This window comes from Dermacentor albipictus, chromosome 3 (genome assembly GCF_038994185.2).
Source record: "Dermacentor albipictus isolate Rhodes 1998 colony chromosome 3, USDA_Dalb.pri_finalv2, whole genome shotgun sequence".
Lineage (NCBI taxonomy): Eukaryota > Metazoa > Arthropoda > Arachnida > Ixodida > Ixodidae > Dermacentor > Dermacentor albipictus.
The window spans coordinates 125899084-125921794 of NC_091823.1; the positions used below are offsets into that span (position 1 = coordinate 125899084).

The 22711-nt window shown below is 44.5% G+C and overlaps 1 protein-coding gene across 3 annotated transcripts in view; it reads right to left on the reverse strand.

Moving 5' to 3' along the window:
* Nucleotides 1-22711, reverse strand: part of LOC135909438 (MAM and LDL-receptor class A domain-containing protein 1-like) — a 269210-nt gene that overhangs the window by 50236 nt on the left and 196263 nt on the right. For all 3 annotated transcript variants that reach the window (XM_065441393.1, XM_065441392.1, XM_065441394.1), the window contains exons 47-51: nt 20809-20963; nt 18030-18114; nt 15376-15534; nt 11650-11755; nt 2502-2652 (exon numbers count right to left, since the gene is read on the reverse strand). In XM_065441393.1, the coding sequence (XP_065297465.1) occupies nt 2502-2652; nt 11650-11755; nt 15376-15534; nt 18030-18114; nt 20809-20963 (656 nt within the window). The remainder of the gene's footprint in view (nt 1-2501; nt 2653-11649; nt 11756-15375; nt 15535-18029; nt 18115-20808; nt 20964-22711) is intronic.

Sequence of the window (22711 nt, forward strand, 5' to 3'; positions counted from 1 at the left end):
TGAATTGATTTTAGGTTAGTTTGTGTAGTGGTTGACCAAACTAGCAAACAATACGTTAATCGAGAATGTATAAGCGCGTTGTAAATATTGCGATTCACATTCCCTCTTCATTACGTATCCTGCCCATGCCCATTTCTTTTTCTTGATTTCAATTAGGATATCATTAACTCGCGTTTGTTCCCTCACCCAATCTCCTCTTTCCTTATCCCTTAACGTTACACCTATGATTCTTCTTTCCATAGCTCGTTGCGTCGTCCTCAGTTTTCGGCATTCTCAGATCATGAACAGCAGGTTAAGAAATAGAGGAATATTAATGATAAAGCATCAATTATTCTAAATAATCTTAATATCAATTGTTTCTCTAAACATTCTGAAACGGCATCGTTGACAATGTGCGACGCTGTTGTGGAAAATCCCATAAAACGGCATTTCCACACGTCTAACACGATCACGAATGTCGTGGGACGGGGAATCCTTAAGAAATATTATTTCTATACAAACTTTTATTCTTCCTGTCTCTTTTACTTACGTTCTACTCAAGCACCATAAAGAGTAACCAACTGTTTCAAACCGTGACATATACGCAAGCCATGAAAAAGACTTTCAGCATAGCTTCATTGGCAATTCATTACCGTAATGGTTGCTTGCGCAACTGGTGGCGGCGCTTATACATAGGGTAAGGAATTTGTCACAACACTTTGTATGGCTGCGCTAAAACGGTGCAGAAGGAGCCCACAATGCGCAGCACCTAAGAGTTCACTGAGGCATTTAAGCTGTCAGAGTCGTGACACATCATAGGGTATGTTCCTAGGCGATCCAATCGCAGTGTGTCATCTCTTGGATAAACGTGTTACTGTAACTGCACTACTGCCTCGTGGGAGCTTTGTCGCGCTGAATTACGTCTTGCGCAATAAGCCCGAACCTACTGTAAATAAAGGGTTAACTCTCCCGTTGTTAACTCCACGGGAGAGTTAACCCTTTTACGACGGGAGAGTTAACCCTGTGGCTGAGTTCACCGCTCTGTGATTGCTATTTCCGGTAAATTGACCTCACATTAAACAGCCCGGTTCTGATTACACTCTAACATTGATAATTACACAAAAATTCGAGCGTTATGTTTGGTCTTTTACTTTAGACTTAACATAATATTTAAAATTCACCTTTAGCATAAGCACAAGTCTACTCGGTCAACTGGATTGTTCGAGCAGGTAGATATTACTTGCACAAGAAACCAGGACGCATAATTCACCAATTAACAGAGCTTCACGACTCCTTTTTCTTATTTTTCTATGGCAGATATTCCTGCATAAGAAATGAAGGTAATATCTCCAACACACAATCACTTTCAACGAAATTGAAAGTGGGCACCAGTTTTAGGAAAAGAGCAATCGAACTTCCGAAAATTGCCCAACTGCTTCGCTTACTTTAAGATCGAAGCGTCTTATTATGCATTTAGGAACATGAATAAGTAGAATGTCGATGTATTTCATCACATGTTTGAGAAAAGGGAATCGCAAAATGAGGGAGATCATCAGAATTCGTTCCAAGTTGATATGCCCTGCGAACTCTCAGACTGCAATTTGTATATTACAAAATGTGTCGTAAAACAATAAGTTTAGAAAGTTTTGCAAGAATTAGGTAATAATTTAGAGCACGTATTTCAATGTATCACGCAAATCATGACCACCTGTTACAGTAATCCTGCCGGAAGAGTAGAATCGTGATATATTTAACGGGCGACTTGTAAAAACTGCGTGAGTTATAATAAAACGGGTCTTTCCTACAGATGTCGTAACACGTGAGCTACAGCGGCTGCTAAAATGCGCTTACTTCAAGGCACTCGCGCTTGTTTGCTTACCTATCCCATTGGAAAGTGACTGTGTGGGCTTGGAATGAAACATGCGGTACAGCAGATGGACACGATAGTCATGAAACCAGGCATGTGCTCAATACTACGGTCACTCCTGGCATCACGTCCTGATGATTGTGTGCTATGCACTCTGCTCAACCTTGAGCATGAACGCCACATCTTCAGACCCAGAGAGTCAACTCTTATATTCAGCGTGAAGCTTCGGCTGCCGTCCCCATAGGGCCCGTCACCTTTCGTTAAGTTCACATTAAAAGCTACCCGGTAGTCTAAATTAATCATCCTTGTCACCCCTCCTCACTCACTATGACGTCTCATCAGCCGATTGTGCCACTCCAAGACGGTAAACTGAATGATTTATTTTTATTATACATAACGATTTTGATACAATCAGGCCGAAGCCGGAGAACCTCTGCTCCTAGTGGCAGATCATGGGACGATGACTCGGTTCGTCAGGATACCAACAGGGAAAAGCAGTGGACAAGCCAGGCCCTGGTGATTAAGAGCCAATGTGCATTTTCAAAATATGCAGAAAAACAAAGATTCATGACTTGTTCATTGCATAGCGTAATGATCAACTGCATAGTAATGTTCGAAAAACAGACTCGCCGAAGGCACAGCCTGATCTTCATACCTGGTGGGACTCGTAACTGTGTAGCTGCACCTGCCCAAGGTGCCATTCCTTGCCCTGTGGTCCCGCCCGACGCCATAGCAACGTGGTTGAATCATTTACTCCACGTTGAAGAACGTGAAGCTCCCCGCTGTTTGGATGCCACATGTTGTACCTGCGATAAAAACGCCCCTACCTTAGGGTATGAGCGATGCATTTAAGCATCGTTGTTCGCCTTTACAAGGCCGACAGCCTAACAGAGCCAGTAATAAACTAAAATGAAATTCTAGGGTGCTACACGCCAAAATCAAGATAAAGTTATGAGGCGCTCCATAGTGGGCGACTCCGGATTAATTAGCACCTTCTGGGATTTTTAAACTCTCTCCCAATGCATGGTACACAGTCGTTTGTGTATTTCCCCCCCATCGAAATGTGGCTGCCACGGCCGCCATTCAACCGCTTTCTTGATGTTAGCAGCGCAAGGCGAAAGCCACTACGAAACCACGGTGGGTAAGCATTGTATGAAACTCCCCAGTAACGACAATACCACAGCGGAAAAAATGAAAATGGCAAGAAACGCTAACAGCCTAACTTCTTATTTTTTTTAAAACGCCAGGATAACGCACACAGTTACAGGCGGTTTGGCTGCTCTAACCATGGAATATCGTGCCAAGGCACATTTTGTTAGACCAAATTAGTCATTTGCTTGCACCAAGTCTGGCATTGCTAGGCCTTTGTTCGACCATTTGCAAAAATAGCCTTTGCAGTCGCGATATTGTTGTTGAACTGTTGTTTTATAGCACACATGATAAAGATACTCATGCACACTGGTTTGCATTGCGCAGGCAGGGTTAGTCGGTGGACACTGGAGGAGGAGGATTGCATACTTGCAGAAAAACGGTTTTGTGGTATAACGCCGGTTTGTCCGGTGTGGTAGAGCAGCCTTCGCACTTGCATGAAAGGTTTTCGAGGCGAAATCATGGGCTCCGCTATGCAGTTGAGCGGAGAGAGATGTACAGGCTTGGACGGATATTCATGCCCATTGCTCCCGTAGTACACAGGCTCTTTAGCACAGGCGAGGGAAGACTTACACGTTCTACACACACCATAAGCGAAAGGAACCCATCAACGTCGGGAAAGGCCCAAGACAAGGTCGCTCACATGGGGACAATGACGCAGTCCAAGTCCTTCTTCGGCCATAGTCTGTGATGGAGTCCCGCTTGAAGATGGCCATCACAGCCGTTGCCAAAGACCGACGTTCCTCGGCCTTGCGATGCTGGTATGCAACGTCCGCAGCTATAGTCAGGCTTGTTGCTGCTCACTCGCTTCGGCAGCGCACTTGGCACGTTTGTGCAATCTGTCGTTCTCAAATCGCTTCTGTCTTTCTTCGGCAGTTTCATTTGCCATGATTTGCCTTCTTTGTTGCGACTTCGAGGAGGCCAGCAGCTTCAGCGGGTCCCCGATAGCGCCCCCCGCTGAAGCTCCTCAGCATCAAATAAAGTTCATTGTTTGTCTGTCTGTGTGTTGCTGCGGTCGCAATGGCTTGGCTAGAACTTCATCGTCGGTCGACTTCCGCTGCCTTTGTCTTCGAGCTCGTTGTTATTCGCTGCGCTTAGTGCGACAAGCCTCTTCTTTAAACATTTCTGGCGACAATGCCAAGACACTTTTCATATTCATTTTACACGTACGCACGCGGGCCTGTGTGCGAGAAGAAGAAGCAGCTGTGCACGCGAAACGAGCGTGAATAGACGCACGTAAGAAGACCTTTCACACAGAGGCGAACGCCAGGTTGGTAGGCTAGTGGTGCTCTCATACTAATAAGTATGTTGAATGGCCTGGGACAGTTAGAACAATTATACTTTCATAGGTATATTGCACGTGGAGGTGGAGATTATTCTGCTGAGAAATAAAAATGAATGTACCGCTATAATATATATTTCATATCGAAAAAATTGGCTGATCTCTTTACCACATAGCAATTGATGAACTGAAGCCCCTGAAATCACAAAGATTAAGAACCTGGAAAGAATATTAAAGGTAGGATAGCATTTCCTAGCGTCTTCAACCTTGCGGCTAACAAAAATATTTTTAATCAGTGCATCTAGAGCATTTCAAAATGAATCTAATCTGATGTTTCGCAGAATGCATTAGAAACATTTCGCACCGCAAAGGGTTCGGTGACAGTTGCATGGTGCAGGCTCCTTTAGAAGGCCAGTTAACCCCCTAAAGAAAGCGGAGTGTCCGGCCGGGGGATAGCTGTGCCCATTTTGGCATATGGTCGGTTACCAGGGGCAGCGTGCTTTCGAACCCATGTCTTCACGTAGCCGGGGTGAAACGTAAAACTGGTTCTGGCCTCAGAATTTTTCCTTAGTATATATCCCTACCGAACTCCACAACTCCAATCCGTAAATTGCCATATGCGCGCCAAAGGAATCAAAAGACCAAATTGATGTCAATGCATTTGTCTAAATATAAAGTTGCATATTTAACGAATCATGCTTGCCCGAGACAGACTGTTCATGCCATTAAAACCACCTTAACAGCCTATGTTTTCACTGACAAGTATATCAGAATAGAAGAGTACATCAACATACTTTAAGTATATTATTGATATTTTTGCGCAAATGAAGTATTAAGAACGCAAGACTGTTGACAAGGTGTATTTACAAAGGATAACAGCAGCGCTGGTCAGTTCAGCCGACAGCTCGAATGCCAGAGAGCGTTGGTCGTCTTCATGGGGGCACCCGTGTGCCTCGTCCACAAGAAACACGCAATATGCATGTATGCTTACCGCCGGTGGCAGAAGCAACGTCCCGGGGCATCTAAATATCGGTGATAACAGGAGAGTAATACGATTTGAGGCGTGCGACATGCACAACGACAGTGAAATTCGGGGCAGATGAGGCACTCGTACCGACTGGGGCGATTTCATACGTAACTGGAGTCACGGCACGGAGCACTCGGTATGGTGCAGTGTACCGAGATAGGAGTTTTTTTGACAGGCCAACGTGACTAATCGGGTACCACAGGAGTACCAGAGATCTAGGCGAAAAGTGGACGTCTCTGTGTTGGCGATGGTACCAAAGCCGTTGCTTCTATTGCGAGGTCAGGAGGCGAGCGCGGGCAATTTCGCGTGCTTGGGCTGCCCTTGTGATGGCGTCAAGTGCATGCTCGCTGGTCTCTGCCGCGCCGGATGGAAGGGATGCGTCCAGTGGCAATGTGGTTCTCGGTCGAACAACAGAAAGAACGGGGAATAACCTGCAGTGTCGTGACGTGAAGAATTATATGCAAAAGTGACATAGGGTAGGGCATGGTCCCAATCAGTATGGTCGGACGAGAGGTACTTTGCAAGCATGTCTGTTAGGGTGGTATTCAGACGCTCCGCTACGTCATTATTCTGTGGATGGCAAGACGTAGTCAGCTTGCGCTTGGTTGAGCAGGACTGCAGGATGTCGGCGATGACTTGAGAAAGAAATGTTCGACCACGGTCTGTGAGCAGTTGGTGTGGAACACCAAGCTGCAGAATACGTTGCGTAAAAGAAAATCGGCAACATCTGTGGTGCAGCTTGTTAGAAGCGCTCTGGTGATGGCGTAGCGCGTGGCATAATCTGTCGCCGCAGCGACTCACTTGTTGCCAGACGTGGATAGAGGGAAAATGCCAAGTAAGTCTAAGACAACGCGTAAGCATGGCTCCGAAGGAATGCCGATCAGTTGAAGGCACCCGGCAAGGAGCGTTGGTGGCGTTTTTTGGTGCTGACATTTTTCACACGCCGAAATGTATTTATGCACGGAGCGGGCAAGGCCTGGCCAAAAGAAGCGTCGGCGAATCCGGCCGTACGTGCGGGAGACGCCAAGGTAGCCTGCAGTTGGTAAATCGTGAAGTTCTTGCAGAACAGCTGACCGGAGGTGCTTAGGAATGACGAGGAGTAGGGAAGGACTGTTGGGGCGTGCATTTTGGTGGTATAATACCCAATTCCGGAGAACAAACATGTGAAGGGACGAATCAAAACGCGAAGATTCCAAACCATGAAGGATGGCGCGCAAAGTGGCATCATGGCGTTGCTCGTCGGCAACGTGTAGCAGCTGAGAAACCGAGAAAACGCAAGCGTCGGTATCGGGGTCAAGGTCAACGGGCAGTTAGTCCTCTAGATAGCGTGATAAACAGTATTCGTGTTGATGTAATGGGCCCGACTTGTGCACTACTGCATACGAATATTCTTGCAGCCGCAGAGCCCAGCGACCAAGCCGGCCGGTAGGATCTTTGAGTGACGAAAACCAGCAGAGCGCGTGGTAGTCCGTGATTACGGAGAAGTGCGTGCCATACAAGTACGGGCGGAATTTGGAAACCACCCAGACGAGAGCCAGGCATTCACAATCTGTAATCGAATAGTTACGCTCCCCTGCTTCACGTGAGGAGGCGGCTAGCGTATGCGATCACACGACCTTGACCCTGTTGGCGCTGAGCTAAGACGGCTCCGATACCGTAACCACTGGCATTGGTACGCACCTCTGTAGGAGAGGATGGGTCAAAGTGGGCCAGTATAGGTGGCATGGTGAGAATGTTGGTGAGGTGGGCAAATGCGGCAGTTTGAGCGGGGCCCTACGTAAGCCGCATGCCCTTCTCCAGATGATCAGTAAGAGGTCGGGCAATTGCTGCGAAGTCTTTCACGAAGCATCGGAAGTAGGAGCAGAGTCCTACAAAACTTCGAACCTCTTTGACAGACTTAGGTACAGGAAAAGACGTGGCAGTAAGAATTTTCTCCGGGGCTGGTTGGATATCTGAAGCGTCGATGAGGTGCCCCAGTACAGTAATCTACCGACGAGTGAAGTGACACTTCGATGAATTTAGTTGGAGCTCAGCCTCGCGGAAGACTTGAAGAACAGCTGATAAGAGCTCAAGGTGTGTCTCAAATGTAGGCGAAAATACGAGAGCGTCGTCTAGGTGGCCGAGGCATGTTGACCATTTGAACCCTTGAGGGAAAGAGTCAATGATACGTTCGAACGTTGCTGGGGCGTCGCATAGACCGAATGACACAACTTTGAATTGATATGGGCCATCAGGGGGGACGAACGCGGTCTTCTCTTGGTCCTTTTCATCCACAGAAATTCTCCACTAATCTTACCGAAGGTCTGTCGATGAAAAGTAGTTGGCACCGTGGAGACAATAGGGTGCGTCGTCAATGCGAGGCAACGGGTTGACGTTTTTCTTGCTAATGCAGTTGAGATGACGATAATCTACGCAGAAACGCCATGTGCTATCTTTCTTTTTAAAAAAGATGGCTGTGGCTTAGCTAAGGTTAAGCCCAGGATGCGAAGCATACTAGCCTTTATTTTAGTTGTTGAATCACTGTTTAGCCTGGTGAACTGCTGTTGCTTGGCTATATTTGGTTCGGCTAGACAAAGAAACAACTCATGCGTTACTCTGCTTCGCCTTCAAGAGTGGAACGCAACAGCGTTCCCGTCGACCCGCCAAGGGGTGTAAGACAATGGGCTACGGCGCAGCGACTACGCGCCCCGCATTGGACGCGGTGAGCGTCGAGCAACGCAGCGTTCGGCACGGCAATGAAATGTGCGCCTGAGCAAGCGACGCACACCTGAGCCTTAGAAACAGCTCGTTTCTAAGGCAACACCGCATTCACTAGAGGCGCTTTTGTACCGCTTCGAAGCATCGTACTCGTGGCTCAGTGGTAGCGTCTCCGTCTCACACTCCGGAGACCCTGGTTCGATTCCCACCCAGCCTATCTTGCAAGAGTTGAGCCAAAGCCACCTAGAAAATCAGTCTCTGTAGCACGCCGCAACCTTCGCTTCTCATTCCAACGAGCAGCTGTGTCTCCAGGAGGCATCTTACCTCGTGAGTGTCTAGCAGGGGCAAGCGCAGCTGCTTATATACCGCCGCGACGCCGCGAGCGATGGCGCGAGTTGGAGCCACGTTTCTCCTGTGTCGTGACGTCACGGTTTCACGTGGTATTGAAGGCGACACCGCCGCGCCTGAGGAGCTGGGTTGAGCTCTAGTAATATGCTTCGCATAAAAGCACCACGGGCGACGCCCAAAGGGTCGGCGAATGTTTAACAATGCCTTTGGCAAGCATTTTGTTCACTTCAGCTTGAATAACCTTACGCTCTGAAGCAGAAACTCGGTATGGCCGGCGATTAATCAGTATATATATTGTTGCGTGTGAAAAGACACAGACAGAAGAGGCTATTTACAGGCTATTTACACTGGAGCCAGGCAGCCAGGCCGACACTCGCGCGCGCCAAGCGCACCGACCAACTTCATCGTCGTTCTCGCGGCGGCTCGTCTCTGGAACATCGCTCGATGATATCGTAATGATATAATGCTTAGCAATTGAAGTCTGGCCCAATTGGCAATTGTTGAGGTCCAAACGTCGGGGTAGGAAACCAAAAGGCGTCACAGGTGCTGCTGTTGTAGGCAATAGGTCGACAGCAATCATAGGACGAAATGTTGCGTCCGGGCAAATAGGATCCTGTGGTGATGGTGAAGAATCTGAGCAGGCGTCTACAGAAAACGTCGTGACGTGGTCATCTCCGATAGCCCGCAGCATTGCAACCGATATGCCTTGGGGTATAACTTCCTTTGTCAGGCCAAAATGGACAATGGGGAGGCATGTCTGGTTATCGGCGACGGTGACGACGGAGTGGGGCACAGTGATATTACGCATCAAAATGACATCAGGAACAGGTGTGGCGACGTAATTACCATCGGGCGCAGGAAAAGATGTTAGTAAATCGACGAAAGTCAACGCTTTAGGCGGCAGGCGCACGAAGGCGGTCGTAGTAAAGTTGTTCTGCAGTTCGGCACGAATAGTCGCGCGTATAGAGGAAGTTCGAGGCAAAGGGTACCGGCAGAACAGTCGATCAACACTGAATGCGCCGTAAGAAAGTCGAGTCCGAGGATTAGGTCAAGGTAACAATTGGTCAGCACTGTACGAAGAACAGGAACGTGGTGGTTGGCGATACTTATGCGGGAAGTACACATTGCAGGGACCTCAACAATGCTGCCATCGGCCACGCGTACGGCTCTTGTAGTAGCAGGCGTAAGGACCTTCTTCAGGCGACGACAGAGATTAGCACTCATTATGGACACCTGGGCTCAAGTATCTATTAACGCCGTCAAAAGGGCACCGTCGACGTGTACATTAAGCAAGTTCTGGTTCGTTGGGAGCGTCAATGGAGGATTTCGATATGACGAAGATAATGCAGTATTAAGTAATGCAGCATTAAGTAAGTAGGAGAAATGTTTGGGACCACTGCAATCACGACGCGAAAACGGGCATGTCACGCGGTATTTTTTTTTGTCTTTCGCGGGCATTCACAGTAAGCGTAAAAACACTAATGCAGATTAGATAGAACGTTATAAACTTTCCAATCCGACGTTTTGCAAAGCGCTTTATAACTTTATAATCGGAATTTTCGGAATTTTTCGCCTAACTTCGTTGCTTCAGAAGTTAGTTAATTATTCTTAACTAATTATGCAATTAGGTGGAATACAAAAAATATCTTAACTTACCCCATACAAGATTGAGCAACATGTATTTGGACACGTCGTCTTAGATGCATCGGCATATTTTTGAGCTCTGGGTAAAGTTAGCTGGGGCACACTGTATATAATTTATGTGTATTTGAAATGGTATATGTATTGAATTAGTGATGAAGTTTGGATGTGCTTTGTTGGAATACCTTTTTTTGTACAACTTCTTTTGTAGGCTCAGTTCTGCACTCATTTTTGTTGTACAGACATATTTGAGCGTTTTCGTTTGCTAATGCCGTGTGCAAGAGGGTCTCAGGTTCCCTACAAGCGAATTTGTCCCTTTTTGCCTGGTTGTCCGCCATCTTCCTGAGGTAACAAGAAAATAATTCGCTGAACTGTATTACCTCTCATGCCATCGTCACATGAGTCATCTATCGCTAATTCATAAGCATTACTATAACTGTTCACATCAAGCAGACTCCATGGTAAACCTGTCTCTTGTGTTTTGCAGATGGGAACGGGATTTTGCCCGGTCTTTTATTCCACGAACACCACATTGGGAGAACCTGCCATGAGACATAATCACACACTCTGATCCTCACAGATATCATAAATCATTAGCGCAGGCTCTCTAAAGCATTGCGGATATATTTTTTCTATCTAGCTGGAGGTCTTTGCCATTTGTAGTGTTCGTAGAAGTAGCAGCGGCTTTTGTTGTGACTAATCAGCGGTTGTTTCTTAAATTCTGTTGAAAATTGTTTTTCTTGCTGCTAAAATTGTTTTGGATTGCAACTTTTCTTTTTCGTTGGTATCTAAATCACTACTGGGGCTTTAGATAACTGCACCATGAGTTCTACAAGGTATTTTAAGACTCATTCTAACATTCCTTGATTATTCTGGGTTGTTCTAAATATTCGTAGTTATAAGTGTATCTTAATTTGTATCCTCCACTATGTAAACAATCACCAAAGGGTCTTTGTGGGCAGTTAGAAAAACTAAAATATTAATAAAAAAGTTGTCCTAAACGTTGTGCATTCAGACAGTAACCGATTTTGATTTCTCGCACAGGTACTGGTTACCACTTTGAGTAAATTAACTGAAGGAGTGCAACTGGCCGCAGGCGATTTTTATGAATTCCGTTAAGATTCAAAGAAGACACGTGATGCATTTAGGGAATCTTCGAAGAATGTAATATTGATAATGCAGACTAACATGTCTTCACATGGTTTAAAGTAAGTAAATTAAACAAGCCGTCATTTCATAGAGATTGCCTGCTATGATTACACTAATTAAAGCTTCGCTGCAATCACTTGTATATTTCATTTCCTCTCGCATCGACCATAGCCACAAGGCTGGAATTATTCAGTGCCGCACCAGAACCTGTAACGAATCATTCATTCCTAGGACCTCTCAGGAATGGAACCACCTTCCCGGCGCAGTTGTCGCAATCAAGGACAACTCAAAGTTTCGTTCGGCATTATCAGACATCATTACTCCCGGATGCAATTAACTAATCACATTTGTTGTTTATTGCTGCTTTGTTTATTTATATGTGTATATTTCTTTTACCCACTCCCCTCTGTAATACTTCGGTCTTGAGGGTGCAATAAAATAAATAAATAAATATCACATATTGAGCTGTATATTTTAGCTACGCCCGGTATAGACCAAACTTTCACTTGCCAGAAGGTGAAGCAGCGGCCACTGTCAGGTGTGGGACTCATTCGGATTGAGACAAGATGGGCCTTCTTTATAACAGGAAACTTGCTCTCGGCGATCATGAAGGCACCTGCAGAAGAATGGATGATAAAAAATAAACACACTTCACTTCCGGTAATTGGGTCCTCACAGGATGGTCTAAATTGCTTGAACTGTCCAGCGGATAGAATTAAACAAGATTATGAAAAAATGCCACAGAACACCGCCGATTCATTTGGCAATATTTGCCCGAATCTAACAGGCCTCGGAATTAATCGCGCGCCTACTTTCTACGTGATAAAAGTAGACCACTAGCGCAGCAATCAAATAAAAGCTCCTAAACAAAGAAGAAATCTCAAGTGAACCTGTGTTTTAGCGAGAAAAATGGGCAAAGGTTTCATATGCGTTTCGCAGTAGCCGGTTTCCTAACGTTAACTTCGCCGCATGGGTTTCTGACGTCTGCTTTGCCACAATATAATATTGTAACACAGTATTTCATATGAACGCCGCGAAGGCGGTTTTGGTTGCATGTGCGATTGTAGCGCGAAGGCAATTTTCAAGCAAATTTTATCGAAAGAAAGAAGACAGGCGTTAGCTTCGAGTAAGTACCGTAATGAAAAATTGTGAGCTACGGTTACTACTTGAAAATTCTTTCTTCTATGCTCCGCCGACACAGCTGTACCACTAATGAGGCCGCTATTGGGGTCACCATAGGGGTCAGACAAGTGCGTGCTGACGGGTGAAGCTCTAGTTATCCGGCAAAAGCCAATATTAGGATCGAAATAATGAAAGTTCGGGCCCATAGAACTGCGCAGGTGCAGCTAGGGACCTCCGGTCAGAATTCAATTAACCCTAATATGGAAATAACCACAGTCCAATTAACAGTAGTCTAAACCTTAGAATTCATTGGCACATATATAAGCACACATACAGCGCACATTAGTACGCATCTTGGCACACATACAAGAGTTTCCTGTGCTGATAGAATAAAGTCCTTTAAAAATTTAAAATACTGATTAGTAGAGTGATTCTATTTCGTTAAGTGAAAACATGTTGCCTGTCACTTTCCACAGCATCCATCATATTATTCAAACTTAAGAGTAGATTAAATGTTTCACCCTCTACTTTTCATGCATTGGTCACTCCTACGTACCTTCAGGATGCTGACATGTGATTGCAGTTTGTAATAAATATCATGGCTTTAAGCCTACAACGAGAGAGAGATCTCTCTGCCTCATCCCTTAATACCAGTCTTCTGTCATGTGACAGCCACCAATGGCTGAAAAATTCATTACCTCCACACACTATCCAATGCTCTCCTGCCTTTCACTAAACCTGCGTTGCCTTGATGCTCATGTTCTCACTATAATGGAACACCAGCTACTTTCTCCACTCACTTTGAAGCCGCCCGAAATGCACTTCTTCCTCCCAGCGTCAACTACAATATCACCTAGCAAAATTTACCCTCTAATCTGCGCTGCCGTGCTGTCCTTGGCAAATGCCGGAGAACATAATTTGTGTTAGTTGTAGTGAGCTCCATTACTTCAAGATTAGCTTTAAAGCCTTTCCTTTGCACTTTCATAGTAATGATATAGAGGTTATTTCTGTTTGCAGACATGAATTTCCTGCTGCAAGTATATCAATTGGACCTTCATTTCAGAGGAACATTTAGCTCGGGAGCTCCTATCTAAATATACGTTAAGGAAGAAACTGTCTTCTTCGGCAACGACAGCACCATTTTGAGTTGTATTTGTTGCACTGAAAAGAAAAGATAAAATCTGGTGAAGGAATGAAGAAGATTTTGGTACTTGAGTTGTCAATCTTTGTTATTTTTAACATTGCGATGTTCTAGGAATAAAAACTACAAAGTTTAGAACCCTCTAACTGAGCAATAACAAACGATATCATAGTTCTTTAGATTGCGTGTTATATTACATACGCAGCAGGCAAACCAGATGCGTTGTACAGTGCTACAAAATGTGCCACAAATTTCTGAATGTGACTTCGCAAAACTCCCGTATAGGTGAAAATTTCGCGCAAGCTCTATACTTGCATATGAAATCCGGTAGCTTCACATTATTTAACAGATGAAGTGTATAAAACTGCGATGCCTCTGTTTGGGGCAGAGTTACGGATTTGTAAACTTGGGTGTTTGCAGTTTACAAATTTTGGCCAATGTATGTTCAAAATTAAGAGGCTCTAAATCACAAGCGGGCTTTCTATTGTTCTCTGCTAACCGCAGCCAATTCATTCAAATTGGCACAACGGCTGTCTCATAAAAGTGTTTCTAAGTTTCACATGTGTTTTCATAAAGGAACTCAAGTAGCTAAAAGTTCACCTTAATCATCAGCTCCAGCAGCCGATATAAGTGAAAAACCACCTCCACAAAAGTGTGCTCAAAAAGGGCACGTTACTCTTACCAACTTTCGCAAAGTGAAGATTCACAGCTTTTCAAACCTGCTTTGCAAAACAATTAAAATGCGCGTTTCGGTAAAATGTTTGTGTGAATGAAGACTACTGACTTTAGCTCGGCTGCGACTGCGCATTGCGGTGTGGCAATCTTTGAAATTAATTTGAAAGTTTTCTTTTGGCCCGAATATGGTACGAAAAAGCTACACTGTTCTCCCCCACAGTTATGTAGACGCAACTGCGTAAACGGACTTCCAAGTGAACTTACCCACCAGCTGAATGAGCACGCTTTAACCGATGTGACAATCTTTGACATTCGTCCCATTTTTCTTTTTTTGCCCGAATGGCAAGACTAAGCTGTAGTGTTCTCCCCTGCAGTTGTGTAGGCACTACTGCGTGAGAGGAATTCTAAATAAACAACTAACCAGGCTGTATGAGCATGCTTTAATCTGTCTGCACATTTTGCTTACTAAACTGCGTACTAAAGTTCGCCAGTGGCCTATGCTCAATATTTCTTATCTGAGATACACTTGCTGTCGCATGTTTTATCTTGCAAAATATGATGCCCTATTGGGCGTTCTGCGTAAAAAATGCAAAAGTTTCTCGTTGGATAATGCACGCGCGCAGTGGAACCAACTGGGACGCTGTGCACTGGTTGCTTTATTTTCCATGCTACAAGACTATCTCCGTTCTCCACAAAAGTATGCTTAAGCAGGGGATGCCACTCTTACCAACAACGTGAGCGATCACATTCGGTGGCTGACGCCCCTATTAGGCTCTAGACGGATAGCGGCAGTACATTTGATGTTTTCGACTGCTTCGTAGAGGCACCCCTAGCACTGCACACAGTAAACACCTGATTGGTTCATGATCCGGACACATACGTCACTTAAAATTATCTGTAAGACCAGAAAAGAAATGCTGTCACTGTTTTACCAATGTGATAATTATCATCATAGGCCGTTTCATTCCAACTACACATATTTATGCCTTTTGCAGAGATCACCGTGTCACTTGAAGCCAAATTCATCTTGTAGGCTTCAATTCTCTAATTTCTTAATGTATTCTTTTACAGCCATCGACCACGCTTTCCTTACTTTGACGCCCTTTTTATTGCTTTAATAATCCACTGTTTTTATCTTCCAAGTTTCAGACAAGCTGGTCTTACTCTACCGTCCACTGTTAAATTATACTAGAGTTTCATGTACCGCATTACTGATTTTGCCCAAACAATATCCACATATACCAAAATTTTGTTATGCTCAAGACGTCACTCCCAAATGAGACAGCTATGTAACGTACCACTGGGTGCGAGAACAAACGGGGGTTGCCACATGGGTCGAGGTAGACCATTACCGCCCGTGTAAAGAACCCACTCGATATGGTTGGCCTGACGCTCGGGGAACCAGCCACACTCCTTTGGGTTGGAGAAATCGCAGCTCACCTGTTTAGTCAATTCAGCTGAAAAAAAAAGTCAACCATGACGATACCCTCCACACTTATAAGTATTCGACACATGTAAGTTAAAAGTTTCTTGCAAACATATTCGCGTACGAATGCCAGCTGGAAACAGCTTAGACAGGCGAAAGATCAGGAAAAAATCACAGGTTCAATATAGATACTAAATAAGCCGACAGTCCCTGATGCAGAGAAATGAAAATCAGAATTATTGGTTTTAATATTAGTGTGTTTAGTTCATATAAAAGAATAATATTCGTTCTCTTTTACATAGAAAACATAGAAAAAAAGTGATTACGGCAGAAAAAAGAAAACTTCATCCAGGTGTCCTTCCCGCCTGCAGTTCTGGTGTTTCCGTTCAATAAACATAGGTGAAAATGGTAAATAAAAAGAGGATTTACACGCATTTATGTCAAAATAAGATGCAACATTCCTATATGTCGAGTAAATGACTGCTAGCTTCGTGTACTACCGTGAATTAACGCAATGTATCTCACATGTAAAAAATGTGCATGCCTTAAGATGGTTTATGTTATGTTTATTGTTTATGCATTTCAATTTATTTTCACAATGCGTGAGCATGTACATTATGTATTGTCTGGTAGTGTCTGCAGTAATGTACTTTGATGCCATCTAACTCATAATTTCAAAGACCGAGCCAGGCTTGATCATTAAGGCCTGCGAGCCTATTCGACCCTCTTGTTGCAGTCATTTTTCGCACTTTTACAAATGAACTTAAAGCAGGATCAATTATCATCTGGGGGTAGAGCACGCTAGATGAATCTTTCACAACGTTTGGCCCGTAACACCACAACCATCCTTCGCTTCGCATAATTTGTTTGTTATTTGACTTATCATTTATTTGTTTTCATTGTTACAGTGATTCACTAGATAGATTTTTCTCTTTCACATTTCTGGACACGATACATATATCTAGACGACGCGTTAATGTGTACACACTTCAGCTGAACAGTGGCCTGTGTAATGATTAAATTGGAAAGGAAGTTACGCGTGAAACTCTTGTGAGCATATCATTTACTGCAGTGTTGATAAGCCTACATAGAAACATCAACTTAAATTGAGTAGATTTTGAGGCAGTATTTCGCAACACTGGCGCTAACCATTTGATTTCTGTCAAATGGACATTATTTAATGACTGCTTGGCTTCAGTTCTGCAGTAGGCACTTGAGCTCTAATGTGAGAAATATTTTATTTTAATCGGAAAACCATTAATTAATGAACACCCGGCAGTTAACGAACACCCTGCAGTTACCTTGCTAATGGTCTTCCCCATTTCACTTAATCCAGTTGATGCGACAAAATGTCGGCAACAACCACAAGAGATATTTAATTGGGCTTTTTGAAACACAAGTGGTAACCTGGTATATTTCATCGTTCTATGCCATGCGCTTTTCCATTCAGGCATTGGTTCAACGATGTACTAAGGAAAGGCTACGATTGTGCTTAAGTTGTGTCTCTCCTGTGGATAATTTGCTTTATTTCAATAGCAACTACACAGACACAGGAGGCGAATTTGCGCCGCCGCCGCCGTGTTGTTCCCAGTATAGACCAAGTGCAAGGAGAATGGGCAGGCTGCAGGTCGATGAGGCTGTTCGCTTTACATGCGCCGTCTTCACGCAATCCCAAGGTCACGTGATCGAGCAGCAATGCCCTGCAAGCTGGACAGAGGAGAAGAGTGGGCATCTATCTCCTCATCTAGCCCAACCGAGGCTGTGCGTGGCGGCCAGCTTGACCACCTAGCGTATATGTAGGTCACGTGCCACACGTTGCCGAAAGAGAGAGAAGCCAAGGAAGAACGGCAAAGACATGTGGCTTCATGCTCGCTATCTTTGAGCGCACCTAGTGTTCTTGTTCGCGCACTCTGATTTTTTGAGATGAGGTGCAATGGCAACGCTGAAGCGAGTGGAAGCTCGCAATTTTCCCTTTCCGATAAGGTGCATGCGCACATCCCGCTGTTGACACTGCTGATCACGCCAACGTTCAGACAGCGAGTCATCACGTGAATTCTCTTCAAATTTGTATCTGAGTGGGTGACACAACTTGTGTAGTCAGTAATGAAATGTTTACTGCATATTATACTGCCCGTAACGTTACCGACGCTACTTCGTGTAAGTGCCTACTAGTGTGCTACCGCTATCCATTCTTTGCCGTTCGGACGAAACTGTGACATTTTTGTGACCACGGCCGCTTCCTCCTTCCTTATAATAACCGATTTTCGTTTGAAACAACCTCACTTCTGCAGTAGCCACAAAAAAAAAAACTTAATCGCTCGAATATTGTTCGCTTCAGCAAGATTAAATATATGCAGTCTTCATTTGCATGAATAGGGGTACAGACGCCGAAAAGCTCAACTGCACACTTTGGAAACTTGAAACTAAGCACCGTTCAAGTGAATATTTCCAATGGTGCACATGCTCCAACTTGACTTCAAGCTTGCGATGAACCTCCACGTCTTGGATCACAACATATGTACTTACATCCTTCGCTTTGTGAATCTGGATGGCAATTGATGTATTTGGGACGGTCTACGCTGACACCCACGCTTCCGGCACGGTAAAAAAACTGCAAGAAATAAAAATAAAAAACAATACTAGTGCAGTGATAAGATTCAAGCAAGATATGCTATTGGGAAATTTGCTGCATCTATATAAATAAGCAGCAAAATATACAAACCCAAGAAAGAGTCGACAAGAGATGACGGAAAACGTGTTCCTTCTTTTATGATTCGTGTATTTCTGTCTTTTCCCTTGCCTTTATTTATACTTCCATATGAGTCATAACACATATTTAACAGCTTTGGATGCTTTATTTAGACATGTGTTCTTTTGCTCTTTTTCTGTTTTCCAATTTTCTATATTCTGTGCTTTTATATTTTGTCGTCTTGTTTATTTTTCTTGGGCACACTCTTGCTTTGCTTGCTAACTGCCATTTTACAGCTCAATAATAACGTTTTAAAAACTTACAAGTCAGGCTGCCTTGACTTAACAGACTAATTTCCATAATACAATACCCTAAAAGTAGTACATCCTGATCTGATAAGAGATAACTGTTGAGACAGCTCAACTATGCTTTCTGTTCTCTGAACAATTTTCAAATCATTGCTAAGCAATAGTCTAACCTGTCTTTTCTTTCGTGTCTGTTGTTCTTAGTCTGTTTACCCTCATTGTTTATATTCTGTGTTTGAAGCGTTGAAACGATGAAACGTTGAAGGTCAATAAGCACTTCTGTCGTCATCTTTCATATATGTTCCTGTCGTACTCGAGCTTTCTTTCACTGTGCATATTTCTATTCGCTTCTAACAGAGCATTGCCAAGATTATGATGTGGACTCCTTTAGTTCTGAATAAACATAGATAAACGTGCCACAGATACTATGCTGGTCGGCGGCTAGTTTAAATACAAAAATACGTTTTTTTTTTACATTTCTAGTGCATAATGCCCACCTGGTCTCAGCGACCACATTTTCCTTGGTGACAGAGCTCAAAAGCGCCAGTGTGCTACTTGCTACTTCAATTGATTCAGGTACTCAAAACAAATGCGCAGCCCGGAAGAATGGCGTCTATCAAATCCCCAATATTCCTATGCGTTTCTAAACCTAATCAACCGATCTGAACCACTCATAAACTTGTGGTCCACTCAAGCGAGCTTCTATATTTTTTTTACAGTTTAAATCAATTACATGTACATTATACGCTGACACCGCAGTATTATATTCAGATACGTCTCCTAGACAATAAGCTTAACCGTGAACTAAGTAGCATTACCACTTGGTCTCAAAGAAATATACGGCGAATTCCTCATACGAAGGCTCATTTGTAATATTTACTTTACAGATGGTCTCACAATGTTGTTCCAGTGCGTATCTATTATTCACAATATGAACTCGGCAAGTTACGGCTGCGCATACTTAGCAACGGAACTCAACTGAAATCTTTGGCTTCACCCGAAATAACTGATGTCGAAGCGAACTGCACGGCATACGGACGATATACTTAATCTTAAGCGCGTTCAGTCTTTGTGAAGCAAAAGTGATGTCATTAGGTGATTGGGTTTTAAGCTGTCAGTTCTGGACAAAACCACTGGCTTTTGCAGCCGATATTTGGAATGCAGTTTGCTGCACAGACGTAATTTTCACAACTGTCGTCAATTTCTGAGAAACCGATTGGAATTGGAATTGGGGTTAGGAATAAACGCTTCATTCGAAGTATGATATAGCGGTAGTCTCCAGATTGATTTTAACCGCGGACGGAAATATCGGCCGGCGTGGAGTTGCTTCGAAGGCATTTTCAAGTGTTCCACTTGTACTCCGATACATGTCGTTACGCGGCTAACCAGTCTCTACTCCTCTGAGATCAATACATAAAGTTATCTGTGTGTTATAATTCACGCTATGTCATTACTGCCGTCTACATTAATAACTTCAGCTGCGCCCAATTTGGAGTGTCGGGTTTTCGTCTACCTTACTGCAACTGCGAACATTGGTCAGCCGCATAAGAGGATACTCACACATACTCTCAAGTAACTCTGTAGGTTATAGACTCACTCGCACTGATATGCGCTCACAGACGTCAGCACTCACGCTCCTACTCATGCTCACCAGCACTCGCTTACGCCCCAGTCGCTGCCATTTCCACACTTGCCGCCACCGACTCACACTCATACGCGAGCCCATTCCCCTAACCGGTGCTGCACATTCACTCTCTGTAGCCGACAGTCACTTACCTTTGTTCGCACTTACGTATGTCGGCATTAGCCCTGTTCATAGAAACCTCCGCTCAAACTCACCAGCACTCCTTGCCATTTATACTAACGGCCACTGATGCCTTTCTTCACTCACTGACGCTCTCACACTTTTGAATTGAGTTTGCAGCGAGTATAAAACAGTGTACTCGTGAGAGGGTATGCACAGCTGTGGTTGCGAAAACAAAATGTACTCTCTCCGGAGTGCTTAGCTGTTGCGAAACGCCAAATCAAGTTTGCCATCAGCGTTTGCCTATAGGGCTCATCAGCATGCGTTAAGAGCTCATCATCCGCGTGCTCCACTTGTATTTACCCGGCCCCTATAAGAACGGTGTGACAAAGTATCGATATCGAACCAACAAACTAGAACTTAGCAACTAGGTGCCACAACTTGCTGCGCCATCGTACAAATAATGCGGGCAATACGTCCGGGTACACATTACTTAATGCAGAGTTGCCCATACGTATCGAAAGCTAACGCTATTTCTTTGCGGTGATAAAACAGCAAAACACTTACCCTAGCTCCGGCGTCCCAGTTGCCAACCTTCACGGTAACCTCTAGCCATTTGCCTTTGTCGCGGTTACCACGCAGTTCAGCCAGCTCAAAGACGTCGTTAGATTGATTTCCATCCGCTGACGGAAGCAACACTCCAAAAGTGAGGATTGAAGATGCTGCAAATACGGAAGACATTATACTTCAAGGTTTTGTTTATGGCTTCGTCTAGTCGTTATTCGCAAACTTGCCGAAGGGTGCTTAGGCACCATTGTAAATGGCAGTATAAATGAGCAAATACTGCAACAGAATACTAAAACGAAAAAATACTACTGCAGTCAAGCCAGCTCCTTCCACTAAAGCATTCGGCGCCTGGTGTGCCCCCGTCCGTGCTAAATGCATTGTACACATACTCAAATTTGAAACTAGCGGAAGCATTAGCTAGAGTACTATTGCGATGCCGATTACACAAACAATCGAGGTACGCTTGGCTCGTCGCTGTCACCATGCTGTCCCGGGTGCGGCAGCGCATGCTCAGCCCTTGTGCCAACTATTGGGCGACACGTGATATTTTGCTAAAGAACATGTGACCGTGAAGGCGAGTGTGAGCTTTTAAGGGAAGAAGGCTGTAGCCTTGACGGGAAGCGTGTTTCCGCTTGCCCAGTTACTTGGAACGTTAAGTCTGGGACAAGCATACTCGTGAAGCGAGGCTCCTCGCTTGCGTCGCTCCTGATTACGCGAGCATATAGACCAGCAGTGTTCGCGGTACCTCCGAATGAACTCTGTTCCCGTTAAATTCCATTGGCGTAGCGCATACAAGACGGGACAAAGATGCACAGAAACATATAGGCACCGCTAAGTTTCAACAATCGATTTAATTCCCGAGATGACCAGTACAGATATCCTTCACAAGCTGTGTCACCGGGCACTTTCGCCGCAAATGTCAGTAAAAGCGAAAAAAAAAAACATCCTCAAAGCTCGCGCAACATCGGCTTTATGAAATGCGCAAAAATTATATTTCTTTTGTTTATAGTGCGATGGAAAGTTCGCTGACGCATGCGTCACCACACATGGCTATTGTAACGCTACGGTGTTTCGGTGATCACCCTAGTCATTTCGTTTGCGTTCTTACCCCGAATAACGGTTTCGCTAAAAAGGGACTGGCAGGCGCACTTATTGCAGTGAAGTGCAAGGAAACCATGGGATTGGACCTTGCTTACTTTATTCCTGTGTTCGCGCAGCCTACCATTAAGGCATTCATCAGTTTGGCCAACACAGCTCGCTCCTCATGTCACTGGGATACAAAAGATCACACCTGTGCTGTCACCTGCATAACGTTCCCTATGGTTCTTATGTCAACTTGTTTTGTCTGTATGCTCTGACCTAGCTTTCCAGCACACACTGCTCAACGTGTTTGTTATCTGCCATATCCCAATGACATGTGGAGCAAGCTATGTGCCTAAACTGGTAGATCCCTTAATGACAAGCTGGGCAAACACAGGAATAAAGTAAGCAAGGTCCAAACGCATGGTTTCCTTACACTTCCCTGCAATAAGTGCGCCTGCCAGCCCCTCTTTCGCGAAACTGTTATTCTGGCTAAGAGCGTTAACGAAATGAATAGGGTGATCACCGAAGCACAATACACATACATGTAAGGTGACGCATGCGTGAGCAAACCTTCCATCGCATTATTAAAAAAAGAATTAAAATTTTTGCGCATGCCATAAGTGAACACGACGTGCCTCCTGTTGTCGTATGTCTATTGTGGGCTTTTCCTTTTATTTTTATTATTTTAGCTTTTGCTGACGTTTTCGAAGCACGTGTCCAAGGAGGCACCTAGTGAAGGATAAATGTGCTCCTCATTTCTGAAGTAAATCTTTTGTTGAAGCTTAACGCTGGGTGCGTGTGTTTTGGTGCTTCTTCGCTA